Source organism: Diadema setosum, chromosome 1, assembly GCF_964275005.1.
Source record: "Diadema setosum chromosome 1, eeDiaSeto1, whole genome shotgun sequence".
In the NCBI taxonomy this organism is placed as follows: domain Eukaryota; kingdom Metazoa; phylum Echinodermata; class Echinoidea; order Diadematoida; family Diadematidae; genus Diadema; species Diadema setosum.
Window position 1 is genome coordinate 1,609,037 of NC_092685.1, and position 23,307 is coordinate 1,632,343.

The 23,307-nt window shown below is 38.2% G+C and overlaps 1 protein-coding gene across 1 annotated transcript in view; it reads right to left on the reverse strand.

Annotated features, from left to right (window-relative positions):
- The window catches only part of LOC140233084 (eIF-2-alpha kinase GCN2-like), a 39,977-nt gene that overhangs the window by 4,604 nt on the left and 12,066 nt on the right, over positions 1–23,307 (reverse strand). Inside the window, exons 11-37 of the mRNA XM_072313201.1 lie at positions 23,012–23,120; positions 22,302–22,402; positions 19,309–19,436; positions 18,789–18,916; positions 18,256–18,389; positions 17,209–17,393; positions 16,712–16,817; positions 16,313–16,406; positions 15,715–15,936; positions 14,359–14,533; positions 12,810–12,892; positions 12,104–12,205; positions 11,252–11,539; positions 10,558–10,752; positions 10,111–10,160; positions 9,622–9,790; positions 8,762–8,944; positions 8,047–8,217; positions 7,192–7,329; positions 6,609–6,731; positions 5,344–5,472; positions 4,757–4,840; positions 4,252–4,349; positions 3,538–3,685; positions 2,673–2,738; positions 2,128–2,175; positions 1,180–1,313 (exon numbers count right to left, since the gene is read on the reverse strand). Of these exons, the coding sequence (XP_072169302.1) occupies positions 1,180–1,313; positions 2,128–2,175; positions 2,673–2,738; positions 3,538–3,685; positions 4,252–4,349; positions 4,757–4,840; positions 5,344–5,472; positions 6,609–6,731; positions 7,192–7,329; positions 8,047–8,217; positions 8,762–8,944; positions 9,622–9,790; positions 10,111–10,160; positions 10,558–10,752; positions 11,252–11,539; positions 12,104–12,205; positions 12,810–12,892; positions 14,359–14,533; positions 15,715–15,936; positions 16,313–16,406; positions 16,712–16,817; positions 17,209–17,393; positions 18,256–18,389; positions 18,789–18,916; positions 19,309–19,436; positions 22,302–22,402; positions 23,012–23,120 (3,591 nt within the window). The remainder of the gene's footprint in view (positions 1–1,179; positions 1,314–2,127; positions 2,176–2,672; positions 2,739–3,537; positions 3,686–4,251; positions 4,350–4,756; positions 4,841–5,343; positions 5,473–6,608; positions 6,732–7,191; positions 7,330–8,046; positions 8,218–8,761; positions 8,945–9,621; positions 9,791–10,110; positions 10,161–10,557; positions 10,753–11,251; positions 11,540–12,103; positions 12,206–12,809; positions 12,893–14,358; positions 14,534–15,714; positions 15,937–16,312; positions 16,407–16,711; positions 16,818–17,208; positions 17,394–18,255; positions 18,390–18,788; positions 18,917–19,308; positions 19,437–22,301; positions 22,403–23,011; positions 23,121–23,307) is intronic.

Here is a 23,307-nt window from a genome sequence, read left to right on the forward strand (position 1 = left end):
AGCATGCAATTTGACTCTGATCCCGACATATTTACATAGCAGTACAGGTACAACAAATGCATAGCACAAGAACATAATTGTGCACATGTCTAAATCATGATTGTATGTGTTCTAGTACATCGTACTTACTAGTACAAGTACCATGATCTTTGGAAGTATTTTAAAAATACATTGTAGTACCAGCAATTCTCAACACATTTTTTTGCATGCTTATAGCACTTTCGTTATCAATGCAAGATCACTCCTTTTGCCTCCTGAAAATGAATGAATGATGCTGATTTCTCCCTCTATTGACATTACTCTATGATTGCAAATGAAACCACTCCCAAAATTGTTGGAAAGTCCCAATTTGCAAAAAATTAGACTTGCTAAATACATAGGATATACAGTACCTATTATTGGTCTTCCATAGGATCCTGCCCCATGACCCCAAACATGCACACTGACATTTACTAGATACTTTCCTGAATATTAAGTTATGACTGCCATTTAATGGACTTCAAAGAAATTATCTTAATGAGAGGTCATTGGGGCGCAGACAACATTGATATCACTGCATCAGTTATCACACATACTGGGCACAATAGAACTAATTAACATAAATCCATGATCACCTATTCCTGCTCAGAGCGACTTGTCTACCTTTGAACTATAATACGCTATAAAGTGGATCTTTGTACAACGTGTAGGTCCACCGAGGTTTGACAGTGTAGAAGTCTGCTAAAGTGAGCCCTCTACAGTTTATTCTTCACAGCTTTATCTATACTTCAGCTACAACTACCATTTAGAAATCCATCCTGCTGTGTTGGAGTTTACTGTAACACATCATCAGCTTAGAGCCAGAAGGGTTTATCACATTTTTGGAGGGCATTGAGTAATTGGTATCATGTTCCAATCTAATCGATCAAATCTACATTATGGTGTCAATTTCAGATAATTGTCATTCTCAGTAAAATATTAAAGATTAAAACCAGAAGGGCAGTATTTTACCTGATATTTGCACTAATGCTTATTAATCTACCCACTTTGATTAAATAAACATTTTGTTTCATGAAAATTTATTGTTTTGTTTTTATCTATGCTCAAATCTTAGAACGAGACAGCGCCCTTCTGGTTCCTAGCTGATGACATGCACAAAACCATTACAGAAATCAAGTTAATTTGAAATCAGTGACTCACCCATTCTTCTCTTCTTTCTTCTCCTTCAGCTCCAGTATTTCATCAGCGATTTTGTTGATGTAATGCCGGAATTTGTTGTATTTCTCTGTCACTGTGCTGATGCCTGCTCTGAAGGAACTCTCATCACCATCAAACTTTACATAGAGGGAAGGATGAGGAAAAAACAATGGAGAAATAGAGTACACATCATTAATGTTTTTGTTTGATAAGTAATGAACTATGAAGCCTAAGGGCTTTACATTCACCTTCTCTATACAGTAATACAATCTTTTTATTACCCAGCTGAATTATTTTCTTTGAAGGCAACAGTCCTATGTCATGATTCTTATGTTCTGGCACAGATATTTGGTATACTGGTTTATACATACTGCTTTTTACCATTGTGACTGCAATCAATGCATAAATGGGTCACTCCAGCACAGCTTTTCTTTTTTCACCTATATACATCTCACTCAAACAACATTACTGCCTTAAAAACTCCGATTTGAGTAGAGTTCACACAGAGAGAGGTTAAGCACCAAGACTGAGGCTGTTAGTCAAATGGTAGCACTTTTTGAGACTAGCCCCTGTTTAAGCAGAAGACAAAGAACAAAATATATTTGATACCACCAAAAAAAAAAACCAACACATAACAACAACAAATAACAACATGACTGTAAACTCTGAGGCCCAAAGTCACAAAGGTGGTACAATCTTTGTCCATGGTTTAAACCATGGACAAAGATTGTACCACCTTCGTGAATTTGGGCCTATGTCTTTGGACGATCATCTTTTTGGTCTAAAAAAAAGGTAAGAAAAAAATCCATACAGGGCAAGAACACAATGCACAACATTATTGCTGTATCAGAAAGCTTATCATTGTTTATACTGTATTTTAAAACAAGTGCAGTTCCATCATGTAGACAGCAAACATATGGAGGCCAGTCCATGGCGAATAGTCTGTCTTACCTCTATCATTGCTGCCATGTTCTTTAGCACACTAAGGGGAAGATCAACCTTATAGAGGGAGAAAGCACAAAAAAGATCAACACTTGAGATTACAGCCGTTTTAGCTACAAGGCTCCTACAGCTTAGCAGCAGAGATTTGGGAAACAAGTCACAAATATTTCACAATTCCACCGTAAGTCAGAAGGCCGTCTTGGAGGAGACAAGATAATAACATGTATAATTACAGAGGTGTTATTCTGAGAAAGAATACTCCTTGAAAACTTGACTATGAGAACAAGAAATCACAAACATCTACTTTCTATTTTCAACATGAAGATAATGTTTCTGGATCTTAAAGATATAGATTTCTTTCCACATTGAAATCAAAATAATGATACTTTATAGGAAAGTAGATAGCTCCAGCAAAGTAGTCTACTTTTAATTTGTCACAAACACAATACCAGCTACATCCTTGCAATCATGACTGACTGAGCACATGTTTCATGACACCTTTCTGCACCCCAAAACAATTTGATGGTTTGCCACTGTAAACATGATATACTTACTGCAATGACTTGAACTGTGCAACGAGATGAAAACATGGCAAGGATGGGTTCTATTCTGAGTTGAATCTATCAACGACAAAACAAAAGTCCAAGGCAAGAACAAAATTAAATGATCCACAGACACAAAATGACCACTACGACATGTGAGAGGTGAGTGAAACTCAGCTTTCACACAGAAATTTTACACTATACATTGAAATTCATCTCCTTCTGTCACAAACCTTTGCACAAAATGGATTATAGTCACTTATTTTGATACTAAATGATAGAACACTGTCTTGCAATGGAGTTTTAAAGTCATTCCTATCTCACTTACACAAAGAAAAAAAGATGAATGCACGAGAAAGAGGAAACCGTTTTCTTTCATGATGTGACAACAAACGGGGAGTTTGGATTGTGTGCAAGGAATTTAAGTGTCACAAGAATTCCTTGAAAGATGCTGCCTGGTATCAGTGTGTTGATATTTGCCAGAACTAAATCATTTTTACATAAGTCCTCATGGGACTTCACATTAGCAATACAGACATATTTTCCTTGTAAACTTAGCTTTCATAATCCATTCAGATACATCTTTTTTTCACTTTTGGGACAACTAAGGTAAGGTTAAAATTAGTTCTTGCATACTTCATGAGAGAAAGGAAATAAAAAACCAGATTAGGTCTCCTCCAAAGTCTTTTAAATCAGAAACTGGACCAGAAACTTCTGTCATGTGATGCTTTGCCAATTAACAACTGGCTTCTTCTGGCATCCTACCAGTGGAAAAATGGTCCTTATCAATGAATTACTAGTTTACTATTCGACTGGATGAAAACCAATCTAAATCAATTTCACCAGATTAGGGTTTACAAGAAGGTCAGTGACTCACCTGAAACTCGCTTCTCTTCCGTGCATTGTTGTCTAATTTCTCCATGGTAACAAAACGTACCCTGTACTGAGGGAGGATGCTGCTTGGGATGCTGTCAGTGGTGTTCTTATTCCTACTCATCACTTGAGGAGTTTGGTCTGTCGTCTCACTGAAGGAAAATACATATAAGAATTTTAATAAGACACACAATGAAACATTCATTGTTACTGTCTAAACAATAACTGATTTAAACACAGAAGATGAAATTTATTTTGGCAGTTGAAGAGATGACGATACCTTGAAAAACAAAAAGCATTACTGGGCCCCGTTTCATAAAAGATGTTAGGATGGGAATTCTTGCTGGAATGGAAACTTCCAATAGCAACAGCCAATCAGGAAGCTGGATTCTCATCATTACCATGACAATTGCCATTCTATCAAGAGTTGCTATCATATCAACTTTTTATGAAACAGGGCCCTGGTCTTTACATTTGTCTATCTACATGCAAAATCTTGTATTGTGAAAAGTGTATTTTGAGTGTGCATTTTGAACCACTCTGTTGATTTATGCAAACATATGTTTTTCAAAATTGCAGAAAAGGTGATCACTTTTTACAGGCATAATAATTGAAAATGGTAATTTCCTCCTGACATGCAACCATGGTAAAAAAAAAAAACAACAACAACAAACAGTCATCTCCATTTTGACAGGCCATGATGGAAGGATTCACGCACACTTTGTTGATGCTGGCTTTCTGCTGAATGTGATCCACCAGATTGTAGAAGGTTACTGACGACTCCACCGCACTTTTGTCCTTGTCAAATGAGCGAACCTGGTAAACAATAAAAGTAATTGCTGCTGATTCAACTCCACAACTTGACAGTGAAAGTACAGCCATAGCTTTAGAAGCAAATAGGTCTTAATTGATTAGTGTTCGAACTTAAATTATACCTTCTGGTTCACTGCTAATATTTACGTCATAACCACAAGGAAAAGAGTGAATACTTCTGTTGTATCAACACTAATGATAGCAAGAATTCTATCTGCTTCTGCAAATATCAAATACTTATCAGTCTGGAGGTAGGTTTATATCACTCATATTCCATATCTAACTTTGTTATCTACCTATCTATCTATCTATCTATCTATCTATCTATCTATCTACCTATCTATCTATCTATCTATCTGTCTATCTATCTATCTATCTACCTATCTGTCTGTGTATATGGATAAACATACCTTGATGAGAGGATCTGAGTCCTTCAGAATGACGAGATGAGAAATTCCCATGAAACGACAGAAATCTTGAGCTTCACCGATACTCTGAGTACCATTCGACATGGGGAAGATAAATGTGCACATTATTTACCACTGGCTGGAATTCTTGAAGATTACATGTGGTCACGTTTCTCCACACAACATTTTACACTAAAAGGGTCATGTATATCACTGATGGTATGTCAGCCTAAAAACTTCAATTTCCATTTCGGATACAAAAGCCAAAGAAATTTTTACAGTCAACTAGTAGATACTCAAGCTCATTTTGAGTTATGTCTGAGTCATCCTGTACTATGCCAAGCTGATAACTAAAGCTTGCTGCATATAGTGGGACTCTTTTAGCTTTCTTGCCTTGCTGTACACACACAAGTTATAATCAGAGCTACTTCCCAGCATGCAGTTCTAGGGTATATGAATTCATTCACACATCTTTAAAAACAAAAAACAAAAACACAAATACATTTCCTTACACTGTTCTCAGTCACATGACCAGTCACATGTCTAGTCACATGACTTTGTGGGTGAAATCAAAAAGCCACTGTACTCACCAGGGCATTGTCATAGAGGAAGTCTGCTTTGAGTCCAGCAGCCCACAAGTTTCTCACCACTTTGATACGATCTTTCACCAGGCTGCTACTCCCAATGGATATCACAAGCACATCATATGCACTGAAGGGCTGTCATAAGGGGAAAAAAGCACATAATAATAATTACTAAAGGCAATCTCATATTACATAATAATTTCTAACTAAGTATTCTATCTATCTCTTACAAATGGACCACTAGAAAAGCAAGATATTTTTGCATCATTTTAAAAAATATGAGCTAACAGCCTTTTTCAAGATATGAAATTTTCACAGACTGCTACTGGCAGCCAATGCATATGGTGTAGACAAGAACTTTTGCATGCATACTAATATTACTAATCTTGGTTCTTGCAAATTTGCGAAATTAAAATACATGCAAACATTTTTGGTCTTACAACATATGATAGCCTATTACCCTTTTTTTTTCCTTCTTTTTGGTCTTTCATGAGATATTGCTAAAGGAACAAATGTGAATTTAATACAAATTTCATCTTTCTTATCTAGTCTCATCAGAAATTATTGTTCTCCAATGACACTCCAAACTGACACATTTGATATCCCCTCAAGTGAAGGTAATTTCTACACATGGATTAGACATGATGCTGAGGGTTCTTACAAGATTTCCTGACACAGGTGTTAATCTGTCACCAGAAACAAGTCTGATAAGTTACAAATCTTTGGATGCAGTCTATTGCAAGGTAGGGAACATTATCTGTTGGTGTCTGGCATCAACATTTACACCCTGTTGTGCTGGTGTATGTTTAAGATCTGTTCCTTTTGTAATTTTGTCCTTGTTTCTGGAAGTTTTATTTTCTTATACAAAGTATTAGATGAGCTGACTAAAAATATGCTTGTCAATATAGTTTTAATAAATATTTCGCAATTTTAGATGATATAAAAAAGAACAGCTTACATCATACTTGCAAAATCAATTTCACAACACTAACAGAGTTCACAGCGATAGAAAAGATGGCATTGGGTGTTTCTTCATGTTTGATTTGGAGTATTTTTGTGTATTAGTGTGAGTGATTGTGTCAGCATTAGTGGTTTGTGTGTATATTCATGTGTGTGTATGTGTCAAAGCAACTAAATAGATCCACAATGTCTGTATGTTATGCAAGTATATGCCTGTATGTGTGTGTGTGCTTTAGTGTTAGCATATTATCTAATGCTAATACTAGCACAGTGTGATAACACTTGGTTCCTCTGAGTGTGAGTGTGCTCACCGGGTCAGTAGATGGGTCAGACTGGACGGCTGAGATGATTTTCTCAAAGGAGATGCTGACCCCTACAGCCAAAGGTCCAGGTAGAGATTGCTGCATGGAGTGGGGCTTCTTGAAACCAGGGATCTATACCAAGACATAACACAGTCTCAGTGTTAGATATCACTGACTTTATTGTCATGAGAAAATGATATTCAAATATATGAAGAATAGCATTGCTTCAAGATATGATTCAAGAAATAATCCACAAAACTACTAACAAAAATTAACAATTCGGTACAAATATTGCTCTACTATTTGGCCTGTCAGCTTCATTTTCAGAGTTTCCAGTTGCTGTCAATGAAGTCAATACTATTCTAATATTAAACATTTGATTTCAGAAAAACATTTCAGACTGCATCCTTGTTAAATTGATGACAATAAGAGCATTAATTGTCATTGCTTTTGAAAGACATTTTATTTGCAGTTCCAAGAGCACGATGCACACATTGCAACAATTCAGGTGAAGAATGCAATGAGACATTCTTTCTAACTGTCATCCCCTGTATCAATCTTTCAACGAATCCACACTCTCTCATCTTCCTACCAATTTGTCGTATCTACCACCAGCAGCCAACACATCCATAGAGGGCTTCTTTCTTCGGTGTCCAACATTGGCCACAAACTGGAAGATAACACCTGAGAAGATCTGGATGTTGTACACAAGTCCCACATTGATCAGCATCTACAGTGTAAGATATAGAATACAGCAATATTGGTATCAATCCTAAAACACAGACACAGACAAAGACATAAACAGACATACACACATACATACACACACACTATACAGGCTTGTACATACACACATACATATACATACACACATTTAATATACACATATACAAACAGTGCAAGTTACAATGACTGTATCAATTACAATCAGGAAGAATGTCAAACTAACAGCCTAGAAAGAATAGAGCAACATGAAATGACAACCAAGAGGTATCACTAGGAACAAACAGAAGGGAGAGGGTTTATTCTTTGTTCAATGTGACAAGAGTAGAAAGTAGTGAAGCTTTTATCTTGAATTATTAGTGATATCGTTTCACTGTGACAAGAGTACAGAAAAAAGAACCACTCATCTTGTGTCATTTTCAAGCTCACTTCACAAGAAACTGCATGTGTATACATCACTACAAATGTTTAGATGTTAACTTGAAGATTACATGCAGCAAATATCTCATCCAGGGTTTAACATTGCCACCACTTATCACTATTCCTGCACCAATATTCATGATATTTGTCTCAAAGGTCATTGAATATTAAAGCTGGTTATCAGTAACAGCTCGGCACCATATATGTACAAGCATGGTTATCTAAGCTGAGGATTTAACAAAATCTACATGGTGATTCATGTATGATTACAAATGCATAAAACAAAATGTAGAGAGAATATTACCGGTAATCTGACTCCAAATATCTGGGCCTGAGATATGATGACCTCCAGCTCATGTAATGCCTGCTTGACCATCAAGGCATTAGGGTTGTTTCCTCTGGTCAGTGGTTTGAGTGTGGTGGTCAGCTTGCTGAGGGGACACTCAAGCTCTATGTACTGGTACAAGTTTGCCACCTTCACAAGAAAAAATGAACAAAAAGTTTTCCCCGAGTATTTCTGTTCAACTCACAACATAATGCTATACACATTGCATGCATATTTTAAGAATTTACATTTGTATCAAAAAGGGGTTTAACAAGTTGTCAATGAGGACAATATCTTTATTCATAGATAAGAAAATCTACTTGAGTAACTCTAGGATTGATACTTTTTATATTCTACAAAACCACCTACTGGGCAAAGAACATTATTTCTCTGTCAGAAAAGAAAAATAATATAAAAGTGAGGGTAAAATGATAATCAATCAAGATTATCAACCAAAAGCTGACCAGAGTTGCAAAAGAGTGTATCAATTTGCTGATGACTTGTGTTTTTAAAATACAGTCCATGACAAGGGGAGTGGGAGCCCTGTCTAATAAAATCTGTTCATGAAAATGATTGCACCATGAATTACATTGGTTTGTAGATTTGATCGTGTTATTGTTAAGTTGCAAGATTTGAAATTGGACTTGAGACACTAAGCAGGAACAGGACTGAAGTGAGAGAGAGAACTGCTTACCTGCTGCTCTGTGAAGGACATGCCACAGAGCCTGGTCTGGGTTTGGATCTTGTTGAGTTTCTCAGTCCTGGCCTCGTTCAGAGTCCTGTACACGATGGAGTGCTGGTCCTCCGTCACTCCACAGTGATTCAAGATGGCCGTCAAGAGACCAGTATGGTTCAGACGGATTGTGTAATTCCTTGCCTGTTCAATAAACCAGCAATCAGCCATTCACCAAACAGAACTTAATGTTCCTCTTAAAAAGCAAACTGCCCTTAATTGAAATACTCTACTTGACCATAGATTGTCACCAATAGATGACATTATCTCATCATTTGAACATGTTGCCCCTTTATTTGGAACTAAAACCTACCAACACATTTTTTTGTTTGTTTTTTATCAACACCAGCTCATCAGGGATTTTTTGATAAGATAATTCTAATTCAGTCAGAGAAACACGGCATGGACATAATACAACCTTTTAAAAAATCCTAGTACGCATCCACATTTATGCCTTACAGTTAAACAGAAGCATAGGCCTACATTTACAGTTGTACCTCGACTATCTGGCCACGTTGGGACCAGCAGGTGTCTAGATAAGCAATTCAGCTAGTCCTCACAGAGAAAGGGGTTAAACTAACTTCAAATTGGCATTAACTCTTACTTGCCATGAAAATAGAAGGGAAAGAAAACATAATGCAACGTTTCACCAACTCAGCACCCATCAGTATCAATTTGAAGAATGTAAGGCTAAAAAGTCATGATATATTCACACTTCTTGTAAACTTATCAGTGTCTTTACTAGAAAAAAAAGGGGAAAACGTGTAAAACAATGAGAAATGAGTCTTTCTTTAAGGTTAGTCTACCCAATTCATACTAACCTGGAGATCTGGGAACTCATTGATGATTTCACTGACGAGGTGGAGGGTCTCTGCATCAGGCAGGAGGTTGCCGGGGGTGCTGGTGACTATGTCAAAGGCACACTCAGTCAACTCTCTGGGGTGACTACCAAACAATTTCTTCTCTCGGTACACCTTCTCTATAGAGTACCTTCACACACATGGAGACAGATGCGCAATGATTATCATCTCTCAGGCCAAGAAAAGTATAACTCAACTTTTCAGCATGAATGCCCTCGACATGAGGTTTGGTACATGTTGGAACAGCCATATGGGAACACTGCATAATAGACATCGATCACTCAATAAGATGAAGGTTAGTCTAAAAAAGTCAAAAGCAAAAGTTAGATACTGACATCAATGACTAAAGTATGATAGGAATACCAGCGCTGCAAATCATAGAGGACGCTTGAAACTGCTATTATGAACTTCAACATAATGACACACAACAAAAACACCCAGAAATTTTACCTTTTCAAGTTCGTCACATTATTTCTCGCCACATATCTGGCAAAGGGCACCTGTGTACAGATAGAGAGGGAATTGTGCTCAGTGCAGCTTGTTACTTCATCATGCATAACAAGAATAATTCCACTTTACAATCAATACAAATTATGAGACAAATGCTTTTCTGGTTTAGTGTTTGTAGTTTAGTTTGTAGATTACTACATGTCTCAGTGAAGATGAATCGTGTCTTTCACATAGGCTGTCTACTGTAACATTCATACTCACTGCCTAATCAATATTTCAGAGCCAGTCATTTTAAGTCTGTTGCAGCTGTGCAATTATGCCCTTGTTTTATCTGATTCGCCTAATCATCTATTGAGTTTCTCCGCTATTTCCTTTGAATTATTTATCTCACCCATTCTCAAAATAACCATCTCAATCTCCCAATAGCATAAATTCAGTTATGCATACCCGAAGGTCAAAGGGCAACATGAGAATGCCACCGCTGTGGTCCATGAAGTGAGCACACATCTCACTGTGTTCATACAGCTTGGTCTTTGGCAACAAAAGCAAGGTGTTTATTCTGATGGCACCATGTTTCTGGAATATCCGCTGCACAGCGTCATACACCATCTGCTGTGTGAGGGCGGTCTTCATGAGGAAACCCTGTGAAAAGTAAGAAAGAGGAAAATACACAAAAACTTGATCATGCAGAGCTTCAAACAACACACAGAAGTTACCCACTAAGTTTGCTACATCTATGTAAATCTAGTATAGGAATGAATATGACTTCTTTAAATTTTATATGGGACTTTCATACGACACAAGATGGAGTTGTCAAAATACATCAGTAGATGAAGCAAAAATTTATGTATATTCTGATTTCAATCTTATGGGACAATGTTTACAGCAGCTGTTTGATTCATTGCTAGAATGACAAGAGCCATAATTAATATGACAATGATTCATCTTCGCATTGATTATGCTATAAGCTATAAACATGAAGATATGCAGAGTAGAATTAACTCTTCACCTCATCTGCTTTGATATTTTTTTGTAACCTGAGATTAAACAACAGCTTCTGTCATCCGCATTACTATGATATCCTTTAATAGCGATGTGGCTGAATTTGGTCAAAAGCCTAGCAATGTGTCCCAGGTCCAACCTTGTGCATGTCGATGTCGTAGGTGAAGTCAGCCACAGGTCTGCTCTCCACAGAAAAGAGTTCCGTCATGAGATAGCGGTAGGCCTTGGTCTGCTGGTTGGATACGGTCTGACGCAGCATCTCCTGCAGACGGGCGTCTTCCATCTGGGGCGGAGGAAGGAGCTTACTCTCCAAGAGCTCCTGGGAAGTGGGTCGCTCCTTGGGGTCATGGTCCAGGAGCCAGCGGATGATGGATGCCTCCCGGCTATCCTGGACCTCATCAAAGTCTTCTGGGAGTTGGATGGATTCCTGCAGGAACCATTGTTACAAACACACTCACATCTTAGCCATCACACTTCATTCTACAACTTTCCTTTTGATTATAAAAGTGAAGCTTTCGTGTTTAGTACAAACAATGGACTCAGAGTCATGTGCTAATATCAAATGCATATATTTGCATATGCAAATATGTATTTTCATACCAAACCAACATCTTTTTTTTTTTAAATGCAGACTTCCTGCAGAATATAGTGTTTGCTATTATTAAAAAATTACTCATTTAATCTTCTTACGCAAATAACTCAGTTTTGACTTCTGTGCGTATCATTCAGCAGCCAAGTCATATACAGTATCCCACTGCCCTTTGACTATGTGTCAAACTAAGTTACATGACTACAAAATGTAATGTTACACTGAGAGAAATAAAACACTGACTACAGAAAATATTTTCAGTGTAATAAAACAGTGAAATAAAACAAAAATGATGTAATGATCACAATGCTGATTACTAAGGCACTGAAAAGTAGGACATCTCATCACTACTGGTAAAGTATTAATGAGAAACTTTGTGACATATTCACTCCACAGACCCACCTGTCTCAACTGACCAAGTATCTTAACCCTCTCCATACCAGTAGTGAGAGCTCGGTAACACATCTCAAAAAAGATGATCCCTAGACTGTAGATGTCAACTTTCTGTCAGGAGAAATCAGTCGCAACGACATGGAAATATAGAAATAACAACGAACAATTCGACCAATATTCTAGAATAGATACATGACATATCATAGCATGACTTGAACATACCAAATAGTGTTAAAAAAAAATACAAGCATACATTGCATCTAATCTACTCTTAACAAATTGAATTCTGTAAATGTATTAATGACAAACAAAAATGACTCAATATCTGAACAAGGAGTACTGAAGTGATGATGAGACAGTCATTTCTTATAGCTTGGGTTAGAACCAGGTTTGCATACAAACACTTGGCCCAGGTGAGGTTGTTTAAAACCAGTTTCCATGGCGATGAATGGCTATGACATCACACTTTGGTACTCTATAACATGCTGCAAAATTATGGCAAGAAAATTGCTTGGTACCATAACTTCTACTTGAAGTAACTACTGCTGTAGACTGTTATGTTACACATTCCTCTAGACATCTTATTGCTAACACCCTATGTACACATATATTTCATGATGGGTGAATCTGGACATTTTTGCACTGAAACATTATAATCTACAATAATTTTTCAAATTTTATAAAATCTTAATAATTCAGACTGCTGGACATTTACCTGATTATAATGACTGTTCTGAGCTTTGCAAAGCTCTGGAGCTACGTACAAGGCTGTCCCCACTTTCCCGGTCATGTGACCACCTAAAAAAAAAAAAAAAACCATAACATGAAAACTCTTGAAATCAGTTAACACACACAAAGCATATGATTTCAAATCCAAATTATGGTGATTCTCTTTATCAAAGGGGATGGCTAGTAACTGATCAAGGGAATCAGTGGGAATGCTGGGGATGATTGTTCCAATCTTTGTGGGATTCATTTAAGAGTACAATATGTATCTATTGTTGTGTGAAAATTATTTGCTTCAGAATAGTCTCATATTAAAGTAATGTGCTGTTTAATGTTTCCAGGTTAGCATGCCTGTACAGTGACAGGACGATCGTTAACAGGCTGTTAACGATTGTCCTGTCACTATACAGGCATGCTGATTCCCACTGATCAGTTACGAGCCATCCTCTTTAAACCTCCAAAATTTCACATTCAGATGGTAAACCATGGGCATCTTAAGTAGAATTGTGACTGAGTGGATAAGTCTATAGGCTCTCAATTTTGAGGTTCCTGGTTGGAATCCAGTCTTTTGGTAGGATTACTAGCTCCCCGAGGCAAGACACTTTATCCTCAGTGCTTAGTCCTTCAAGAAAGGCTTTACTGCCAATAAGCACATAATGCATACGCCATACAGTTAGTGAGACCATTTGTGTGTGTGTGAATCCAGATTTTTCCCACAATCTCCTGAGTGGTTAACTATGTGATCGTAGAGCACAGCAATGGATGGAGGAATGTACCAGTGCACATCACATTCATGTCAGGATCAGAGTTACTATTTTCTCACATGATTTAAAAGTTGGGAATAACACCAGACTCACAAAATTTGACAAAATAAAAAATTTGCAAACTATATGGTGTATACAGTACTTACTTCCTAATGGCTGCATGAATTATGAAAAGTTTCTAATAAATCCAAATGAAGCTGATAACAGTTTATTTTTTTCTCATTGCCACACCAGTAATCTTAAGTCTCAATGGACATACATTGACTGTACATACCAGTACTGTAAAAGTGGATATTTTCGCACGAGTAATTTTTCGCGCTTGGCCATGTAAGATGAATTTTGTGTGTTTTTAATTCCGCGGAATCAGGATGTTTATTACTAGACCATACAACATGCAAAAATATTTGCGTGCATTTATCTTTGCACCAGCTTCTGGTTGTGTGAAATGCTCGAAAATTTATACACCACGAAAATTTCCACTTTTACAGTAACACATATATATTTTGTGGATGTAGTAAAGGCATTCACATGGAAGCCACCACATGAAATGGCTTGACCTGGGGCCTGTTTCATAAAGATTGAGCGTAAGTTGCAATCAATCGCAAGTAATGCTCAATATATTGAAAGTTACGCTTGATTTTTCTGGAAATTAAGCATAAGTGTCTTTATCAAACAGGACTTATGCTCAATGTCGAACTTAAGCTCAATTTGAGTGTACGATCAATCGCAACTCTTAATGAAACAGGCCCCTGATCAGAAGAGAGACACACACACCTGCCATGGCTTCCTCTGACTGGGAGGAGTCGGTCAGTCTGCTATGACAGGACATCTCGGCAGTGACCACTGCACCCATCTGCTCCGATGTAGCCAGGCCAAAGTCGCCAATCTTGACCAGGTCATTGGAGTCCAAGAATATGTTGACCGGTTTTAAATCTCTATGGATCATGCCCTGGCAAAAATACACATGATATATTCTGTTAATTTTGATAGATATCAGAAGAGCCTAAGAGGAGCTTTGAGATCTCTCGGCACCAGAAGAAAATGCCACATAAAGTGCAAGTAAATAATCTGGAAGATGAATCTTCTCTTACATGTGGAAACCAGAGCAGAGTCTAAAAAACTATGCAAGAATCACGCTGCCGAAATACTCATAACTGACTGGTAAACCAAGATTGTCACTCGATCACTAATTAGTTCTTGAGTTGGTGACTGATAATGTAATATTATCATATTCAAAAATATCCGTTATGAGTTCGGTAAGTTTTACTCACATTTGGACTACTCAGCAATAGTGCACTGTTGATGCACTCAGTGAATTCAGAAATACAAACTGATAAATTAGGAGGGGGATGGACAACAGTACACAGTCTAGGAAAGCAGTAGAGATGTTTCTTGACTCTGGATTTCTAGGGATTTAATATAACTTACTTTTCTCCAACCTGTACAACATTAATCAAGCGAGTATGACAGACTTAAGTCCCATAATAGTATATCCTACATAAATTCTTAATATGAATACATTCAAAACTAGGAAAGCACTTGGAGAGCACACTACAGACCTCTGCCAAGCAGCTCATTTTCACCCATACAAGCATGCTAAAATTGGTCCTTATTTCCCCAATGATGATAAAAAAGCCTATCTGTTATGTCTCAGACTGAGTAAGAGTCTACCTCATATCCAGCTTACTGCACACTGCGCCTCGAGTGCTCAGTGCGCATGTGCACATTTCATATACGTGCAGCCTGAACTCCCTCAACCTCGTTTGTTGGCAATAATAATCCTTCAAACAATTTCTGTACAAAGTATCCTGGATCCAGACGGTTATCCAGATCCCTACCAATATTTAATCCTCTGTGCCTTGTGTAATTATCAACTTTCTCTGTAAGTTTCATCCAAATCCATTCACAACTTTTTGAGTTATTTTGCTAACAAACAAACAAACAAACAAAGAAACAAATACCAACAAAAACATATCCTCCTTGGTGGAGATAATGAAATGGTTGAAGCAATTCCTGAATCATACAACCTAATGTGTAAATGGAAAAAAAAAAAAACATATCTCAGCCGAGAGAGTGAGAAACCAGATTACATGAGCACTGGATGTTGAGGAAGAAGGTTTGATGAGGTACCTGTAGGTGAATGTGAACGAGTCCCTCAATGATCTCCCTGAAGTGGCTCCATAGCTTTCGTTTGTCTTCATACAGACCAGCATCAATAGCCGTCCTCAGTGTGCTCTTCTCACAGAACTCCATCTGAATATAGAGATACTGCACTGGGGGCACCACCTGGCTGCTCTCTGCCTCCAAATCATTCTCTTTCTTGGACCTGCCTTTATTTGACTGAGCAGAGCTCTCCTATGGTAGCACAAGGAGGTGGGAAATATGTTCAGTTCTTTTAAAATTGTTTGTATTGTTTCACTTCTTTTTTAAATGGTTCTTAATGCCTTGGTATAAACACTGCAAAACAGTGAAGTAAACATTTTTAATTCAAATGGTTGAGATATAAATGACACTGTCTATACTGATTTTGAGTATCGAAACACAAATATGTGTAATGATTCCTTTAAACATGCTGACAAAACAAAAGAAAAACACTGCTAAGGCGCAGTGAGCACTGCCTCACAAGTTTGATTCCATTATCATTCACTCTTAAATCACCAAATCGCCAATCACCAATGTTCCTTCAATGACACCTGAATAAACACCTGATTCTAGAACATTTCCATACCTGGTGAAATGATGGACGGCTGTCGGACTGAAGGTCCTCTGTGTCACTGCCAATAAATGCAATTCCATCCGACGATGAGTCTTCAGAATGATGCCTAAAAAATCAGCACAGAAAGAGAAAAATTCTTGCTGATTTTACCTATGTCATGGTAACAAGATATAATAAAGACCACTAAATGTAGGTGAGTTTGTATCAGTAGCTACAATGTCACTGATTCCTAATGCTCAGTGTTAACATTACAATATGTGTGTGTGTGTGTGTGTGTGTGTGTGTGTGTGTGTGTGCGTGGGTGTCGGTGTGTGAATTGATATATTGAATGCAAAGAATTGTATTTCAATCATTTTCACATTTTTTGTCTTCCCAATTTTATGTCCGAGATGAAGAGTGGATATAACTCACATGAATGGAGAGCAGAATACATCCTCCTCATCACTGGAAGAATCATCATCATGTCCCATTAGACCAATGTTTCCTGATGAACTCCACTCAACAGAGGCATGGGCACCTTAGGGGCAGGAATCACCATCACACAGTCATGATAAAGACATGAGGAATAATAACAGAGGGATAGCTTCATTAATGACTATCTGTATGCATGCTGCCAGATGGAATTTTTGATGAGAACATTCTGCACATGAGCAAAAAGTTTGAGGCCTGATAATGGGTATACATAGATAACAAAAGTAGGGATGTTACTGTATCCTGTACACAATCTGTCCTGTACCAATTAAACCTCATGTAGTCTCACTTCCATGTACTGTGACAATTCTGTGAATGAAAAATTTACTACTCTACAAGTAGCATTCCACGAACACTTGCAAAAGTGGGAGGGAGGTAATGGAGCAAATTTTGGACTCTCTTTTTGAATCTAGAAAGCAGCAATCCTTGTAACTCACTCAGCTTTAGGGCTTGTTCCTCAATGTTGTCAGACATACTGAGGCTATTCCTTGGCATCAGTGTTTCCTTGCCATTTGGTCTGTCTTTGTCTGTCCCGGTAGTTGTTCCCGTTCCCGTTAGGATTGATTCGTTGCTGTCGGTTGATGGAGGCTCCTCAGCCACTTCTATCCAGGAATTGTAGTACCTGGCAGAACGCAACCAAAAAAACCCAAAAAATCTTTCTTATACTACTTTTTCTCTACCACACAATAATGGTGAAACATTGTCAATGTACTCATGACTTTAGATGAACAACTTTGCTGTGATTTTACATCTACCCATACAGTTATTTTTAGAACTGTATATACTGTAAACGTCAATATTTTCGCGCGATTAATTTTTCGCGCTGAGCGGCTCGAAAACGTATTCGCGGGTTCTTAAATTCGCGCTCCGCAGCAGGTTACTTTACTGTAGTACACATTCACTGGTTTCATCCAAAGCCTCTGCTACATAGCTTGCTATGCCAGCGTACGACAAGCGACGTAGCGAGCGGCTCGACTGTGAGTACAAGCACTCAAATACGTAGTACAGCTGTGACTGTAGTACCGTAGTCACGGGGGAATGTAGCATCGGTGCGCGCGGTGCACACTGCATGCTACAGTACACAGCAATCTATCGTCTCTTCGCACAGTACTAGTAGCGTAAACATGCCTGTACATTGTACTACGTAGCAGTATCATCGATGAAGCGCACACAATTCATCCCGTTCAAAATGTGCATAGAAAATTGTGAAGATATATTCGCGCGTTTTTGAATTCGCGCTAGCCGAACGTAGCGCGAAATCCGCGAAAATTAATGTACCGCGAAAATTTCCACGTTTACAGTAATCTATACTCGTGTTCCAGTGTGTCTTCAAAGTCTGAAAGCCTCTTTAACTTTTAAACAAAGCTATTAGAACCCTTTCTCCATGTTTGACAACTTTACGATATATATTTCATCCAGATTCAGATCCAGACCCAAAGGTGAGTGCTGTAGTAGCTGTGAGACATAAAAGGTAATGTACATACCTGACAACATTTTCATGGTTGAGCCTGGACAGTAATTTGACCTCTCTCGTGATCTTCTTGTTGAGTTCTCGGCTCTTTGGATTGAGCAAGATTTTCTTGATTGCATACAAATTTCCATCCAGTTTGTTTCTCACCTACATAGGAAAGAGATCATCTGTCACATCTCTGTAATACTCAGTCACTCAATCATGTTTTAATTATATGCAAAGTCAATGATTATCTAGAACAGATCACTGTTCTTCATGTACATGTGTAGCACCAAAGAATACATCAGAGATAATGTAAGTAAATATTTCATTATTTACACAGAAAATAAGCTATGTGGGGCAAATATGCCTACATTGCAAAAATCTTTTTAAATGTTTCTACATAATTATGAAACAGAACAAACATACATCTACTGCTGTTTATTTATTCTGTAAGAAAATGCAGCACTCCAATTTAGCTACAGCTCTTCTCTATAAGGATGACTTTCTCATGCATGATTCTGCTACCATTATAGATCCCAAGGATGACAGAGGAGAGGGACGTACCTTGATGACATTGCCAAATCCTCCTTTGCCGAGGAAATCCAAGAACTCAAACTCACTCTGGAGTCGAGACACTCCAAGGTAGATGTCAGATGTTGGAACTCCAGGGAAGTCTAGCAAAGCTGGCTCTTCTACAGGAAGATGATATGTGAAAAAACTCAAGTTTTGGTACTCTCCAAAGCTATCATCCTAGAATTTACAGTCCATATTATGCTAAATTTCCAAGAAAAGCAAATATGAAATAGCAGTCACATTAAAGGAGAGAACATTTAATTGGAAATTATTTTGCTTTAACCAAGACACTTGAGCTATATGTCTTTAGTTTGTTGTAGTTTGTGAGCATTTCAGATCTATATTTCTTTCTCTTCTGACCAGTTGGACATATGGTAGATCTGAGATGGTCACCTGGCTCAGAAATCAATCTACATAAGAAAGAAATTGTGAAGTATCTCAGTGAATTTCTACTTTTCAACGGAATAGAACTTTTAAAGTAACAAATCTTAGGTCAAAGTAACTTGGATACCTTGGACCTTAGAATCCCCAGATGGAATACTGACAGGGTCAGGATTGCTGGACACTGTAGGCTTGATGAACGGATGGTCAAGTAATGACTGGACGGTGGCTCTCCCTCTCTCATCAATGTCAATACATCTGTCATGTAGAAAGAGGTATACTTGTCACAGGAGAAGCAAGATCCATAAAGAATTGGGCCCAAGCATCATTAATCTCTTTATACATTTATATGGATGTATGTCACACTCATACAGTTGTAACTGAAGTGAAACTAATGAGACATATTCAATACTTATTATCCAAGGTACAGTCCACAACAGAATACTATGAATTCCATTTCTAATTTGTTGATACTCAGCACAGCAACGATTTGCTTGTACCCTACTTCTTCAAAGATGGCATAAGCCAACCTCTTCTGAGTAAAACTCACTGGTAGGAAGCTTTACCTCTTGAAAGAAGTCAATACCTCTGTGTGTTCTGCAGTATTGCTATAGATTAAAGATAATATAAAGTTTTGGTATTACCTCAAAAGTTTCCCTGAATTTCCTTGTCTTAGTTTGTGTTTCAGGTTAAAGTACCTTTCATATAACTACCACTGTGAGACTTACTCGCCCCAAAGTGCTCTCATGTCTTAGTAATCATGCAATAATGGTTTCGTACCAGAGCCGCCGCCGTACGGCGGCGGCGAGGTAGTACAGTATTCATCGCATAATCGGGCATCTGATAATCGGGAACCTCGCTTAAATGACATACGCTTCCCAGAAACATTTCCAATGCACGTTATTTTCACTGGATAATCGGGCGGGGACCTCTGATAAACGGGACAATTTTTCTTCAAGCGATCTTTGATTTTGTTGATATTTTACACAAAAAATCTACCAAAATACCACAACAATATTTCAGAGATTCCCTGTCAGTTGTCGTTTACATCGAACTTACAAAGCAAGCTTCGGACTGGTGTGTTTGACCTCCGTCCATCCAGTACACGTACATTTCAGCTCGCTGCCCGCCTTCGCTTTTCTGTACATGGTGTATGGCGAGCTAGATCGCTACATATTATTGACAACACATGTACAGTGCAGTGATCGCGGCAAGTAAACAATCAAGCCGTGATGATTGAATGATTGAAGGACTTTTCATTGACGTTCCCACATCAGTTCGGGGTAATCATTTCCCATGGTTGTGGATATATATTTATACGGAACGCCCTACGTGTTCAAGAATTCTACGAATGTTTAAGAAAGTGCTAGCTTTTAATCCACATATTTTGTGTTCGGAGAGAGGTGACAGAAGAAGAACCCGGTTGCGATTACACATGTACTCTACATCATTGCGAGAATGCAGGGAGAGCTAGAGGGTCGCGCCGAGGGGTAGCGTGGTTGTGTATTCATGTACATGTACAGTACGTCAGTATGCGTGTGTGTGTGTGTGTGTGTGTGTGTGTGTGCACTACATACATATGTCGTATGCCGTTAGTGTATGGTGAGTGCTCATCGCGAAATCGGGCACCCCGCTTAAAGGGGCCGTGTTTGCTACTCCCAACCTGTCCCGATTATGCGATGAATACTGTACACGTATTGTGCGAATATCACTGCGACCAGCAGCGTGCAGCCCCATACGCATACTGTGTAGCTAACTGCGACCAGCAGCCCCATACGCATAGCTAAATGGGGCTTCGCATTGTAGCTTACAGGATCATGACAGATTTAGTATCGCGGGTAAATATCAACTTAAAATCCAAAAATTTCTTCAATTTAAAGACTTACCAGTTAAGTTGAAGTATTGAAAACAGGCTTTGGGCAACGTTTGGTTTTGCCAATAGTCCCTTTCTGTTCGAATTGATGACTGAATGTGACTCGGTCGAGAGGACCTTGGGAGAGCTACGTACACTGAATTGACGGCCAGCGCATGCGCACACAAGCATCTTATCCGTTCATGGATTTGAAATTTGTTCGCATGTGATGTGTGCGTATGCGCTGGCCGTAGTAATCAGTGTATGTAGCTCTCCCACGGTCCTCTCGACAGAGTCACATTCAGTCATCAATTCGAACAGAAAGGGATTATTGGCAGAACCAAACGTTGCCCGAAGCCTGTTTTCAAGACTTCAACTTAATTGGTAAGTCTTCAAATTGAAGAATTTTGTGGATTTTAGGTTGATATTTGCCCGAGATACTAAATCTGTCATGATCCTGGATGCTACAATGCGAAGCCCCATTACGCTATGCGTATGGGGCTGCTGGTCGCTATGCGTATGGGGCTGCTGGTCGCAGTTAATTGCATGATTACTAAGAAATGAGAGCACTTTGGGGCGAGTAAGTCTCACAGTGTTAGTTATATGATAGATACTTTAACCTGAAACACGGAAATTCAGGGAAACTTTTGACGTACCAAAACTTTTTATTATCTTTAACGATGATGAGAGATTTTTCTCCTTTTTTTAAGCTTTGGCTGCAAGTAGGTAACACAATAATTAGTCTTACAATATCACCATTTAGGACACTTCATGAATATTTTCCATCACATAAAATGTCTCAAGTTATAAATGTAACAAGATATTTCTCTCAATCACTGAACCTAAGACCTTTCGATTTACAACTCTTTGTGTATAAACCTAGTCACAATACGACATTTCGTACAGGCAAATTAAGTTGAGCAACTTATTTTTGTGACACAGCATTTCATTAAAAGTACTATACACTCACAGTAATAGGAAGTTCAATGTATTCATATTCATAAGTGATAATTTTCCTTGTGGACCTCTGAAGCAATTATTGCCTTCTAATTTGTAATCATTAGTTGTTGCTATATCAGGCAAGTCTTTGGCAAGCTTTCTGTTGATTGTCCAAAGCATGCTTTGTAGCAAAGGTATGCATAAAGTTTGAATATGTTGGTAAATTGGTACTATAACCATGAATTACAGCTTCATAAATTCTCTTGTTTGAGTGGAACAGTAGAACGACAGTGAATCTGGCATCACAGGTACCATGGTATCTGCACACATACCTAGTGAGGAAGTCATGCAGGTCTGCTGGCAAGTCCTGGGGCACTTCACATGGGTACTGCACCTCGGTGGTTCCAAGCATGAGGCCAAGCAGGAGAAGGCCCTGAGGAGATAACATTGTTGGAATAACACAACACAAACCACACAATACAACAACGCTGAACAACCTCATTATCATTATGGTGATCACACTTTTTCCGTTAGTGCCCCCTTCTCAGGAACAACCTCCCTACTAACATTTAGTCCTCTACCTCCATTGGTAAAATAAAAATTCCTGTTAATTTGGAAGAGAAAAATGCAACCAGAAGTGACAACAGGGAAATAACACTCCTACATCATCACTCAGAAATGGCATGGATGTATCATAATCAAAGTATTTAAAAAAAGAAAAGAATAAAAACATCTAAAAATTGTAATTTCAATATAAATCATGATTCACTTTGTGGCTAACTAATCTGTAATGGGTACAAAAGTGAACAAAAATCACAGAACTAGATATCATAGGAAAGAGAATTATGTGATATGGCCACTACATCCAAGACATAATGGCAATGTACACTCTTGTAATAATTTACTTTTACACGGCAAGGTGATGCGTTGCCAAACTCCACAACCTTTACTCTTCCTTAGGTGAATAGTGTGATGTAAAGGGAGAGATAGAGATAGGGAGAAAGGGAGATTTGGGAGAGAAAGTGTTCAAGTGAGCACTCACCAGATCTAGGACGTCTCCTTTTTTCCCTCCTCGTCCTCCATATGTCTTGTCCTCACTGAATCTTACTGTCTGTTTGCTATCATTCACAGACTGCATCAACTCATTCAACCTAAATCACAAGGGAACCAAAGTTCAAGTCTCTGGGTTGGTTTGGTTTTTGTTTTTTCACATATGTGGCGCATCATCATTTTACCAATATTAGGTCAGAGATCATAAAAGGAAGGAAAATGCATGTAAAGTGATTTTGGCAAAATAACCATTACAGTTTTCCAGCTTTTATTTTGTTTTTCATATAT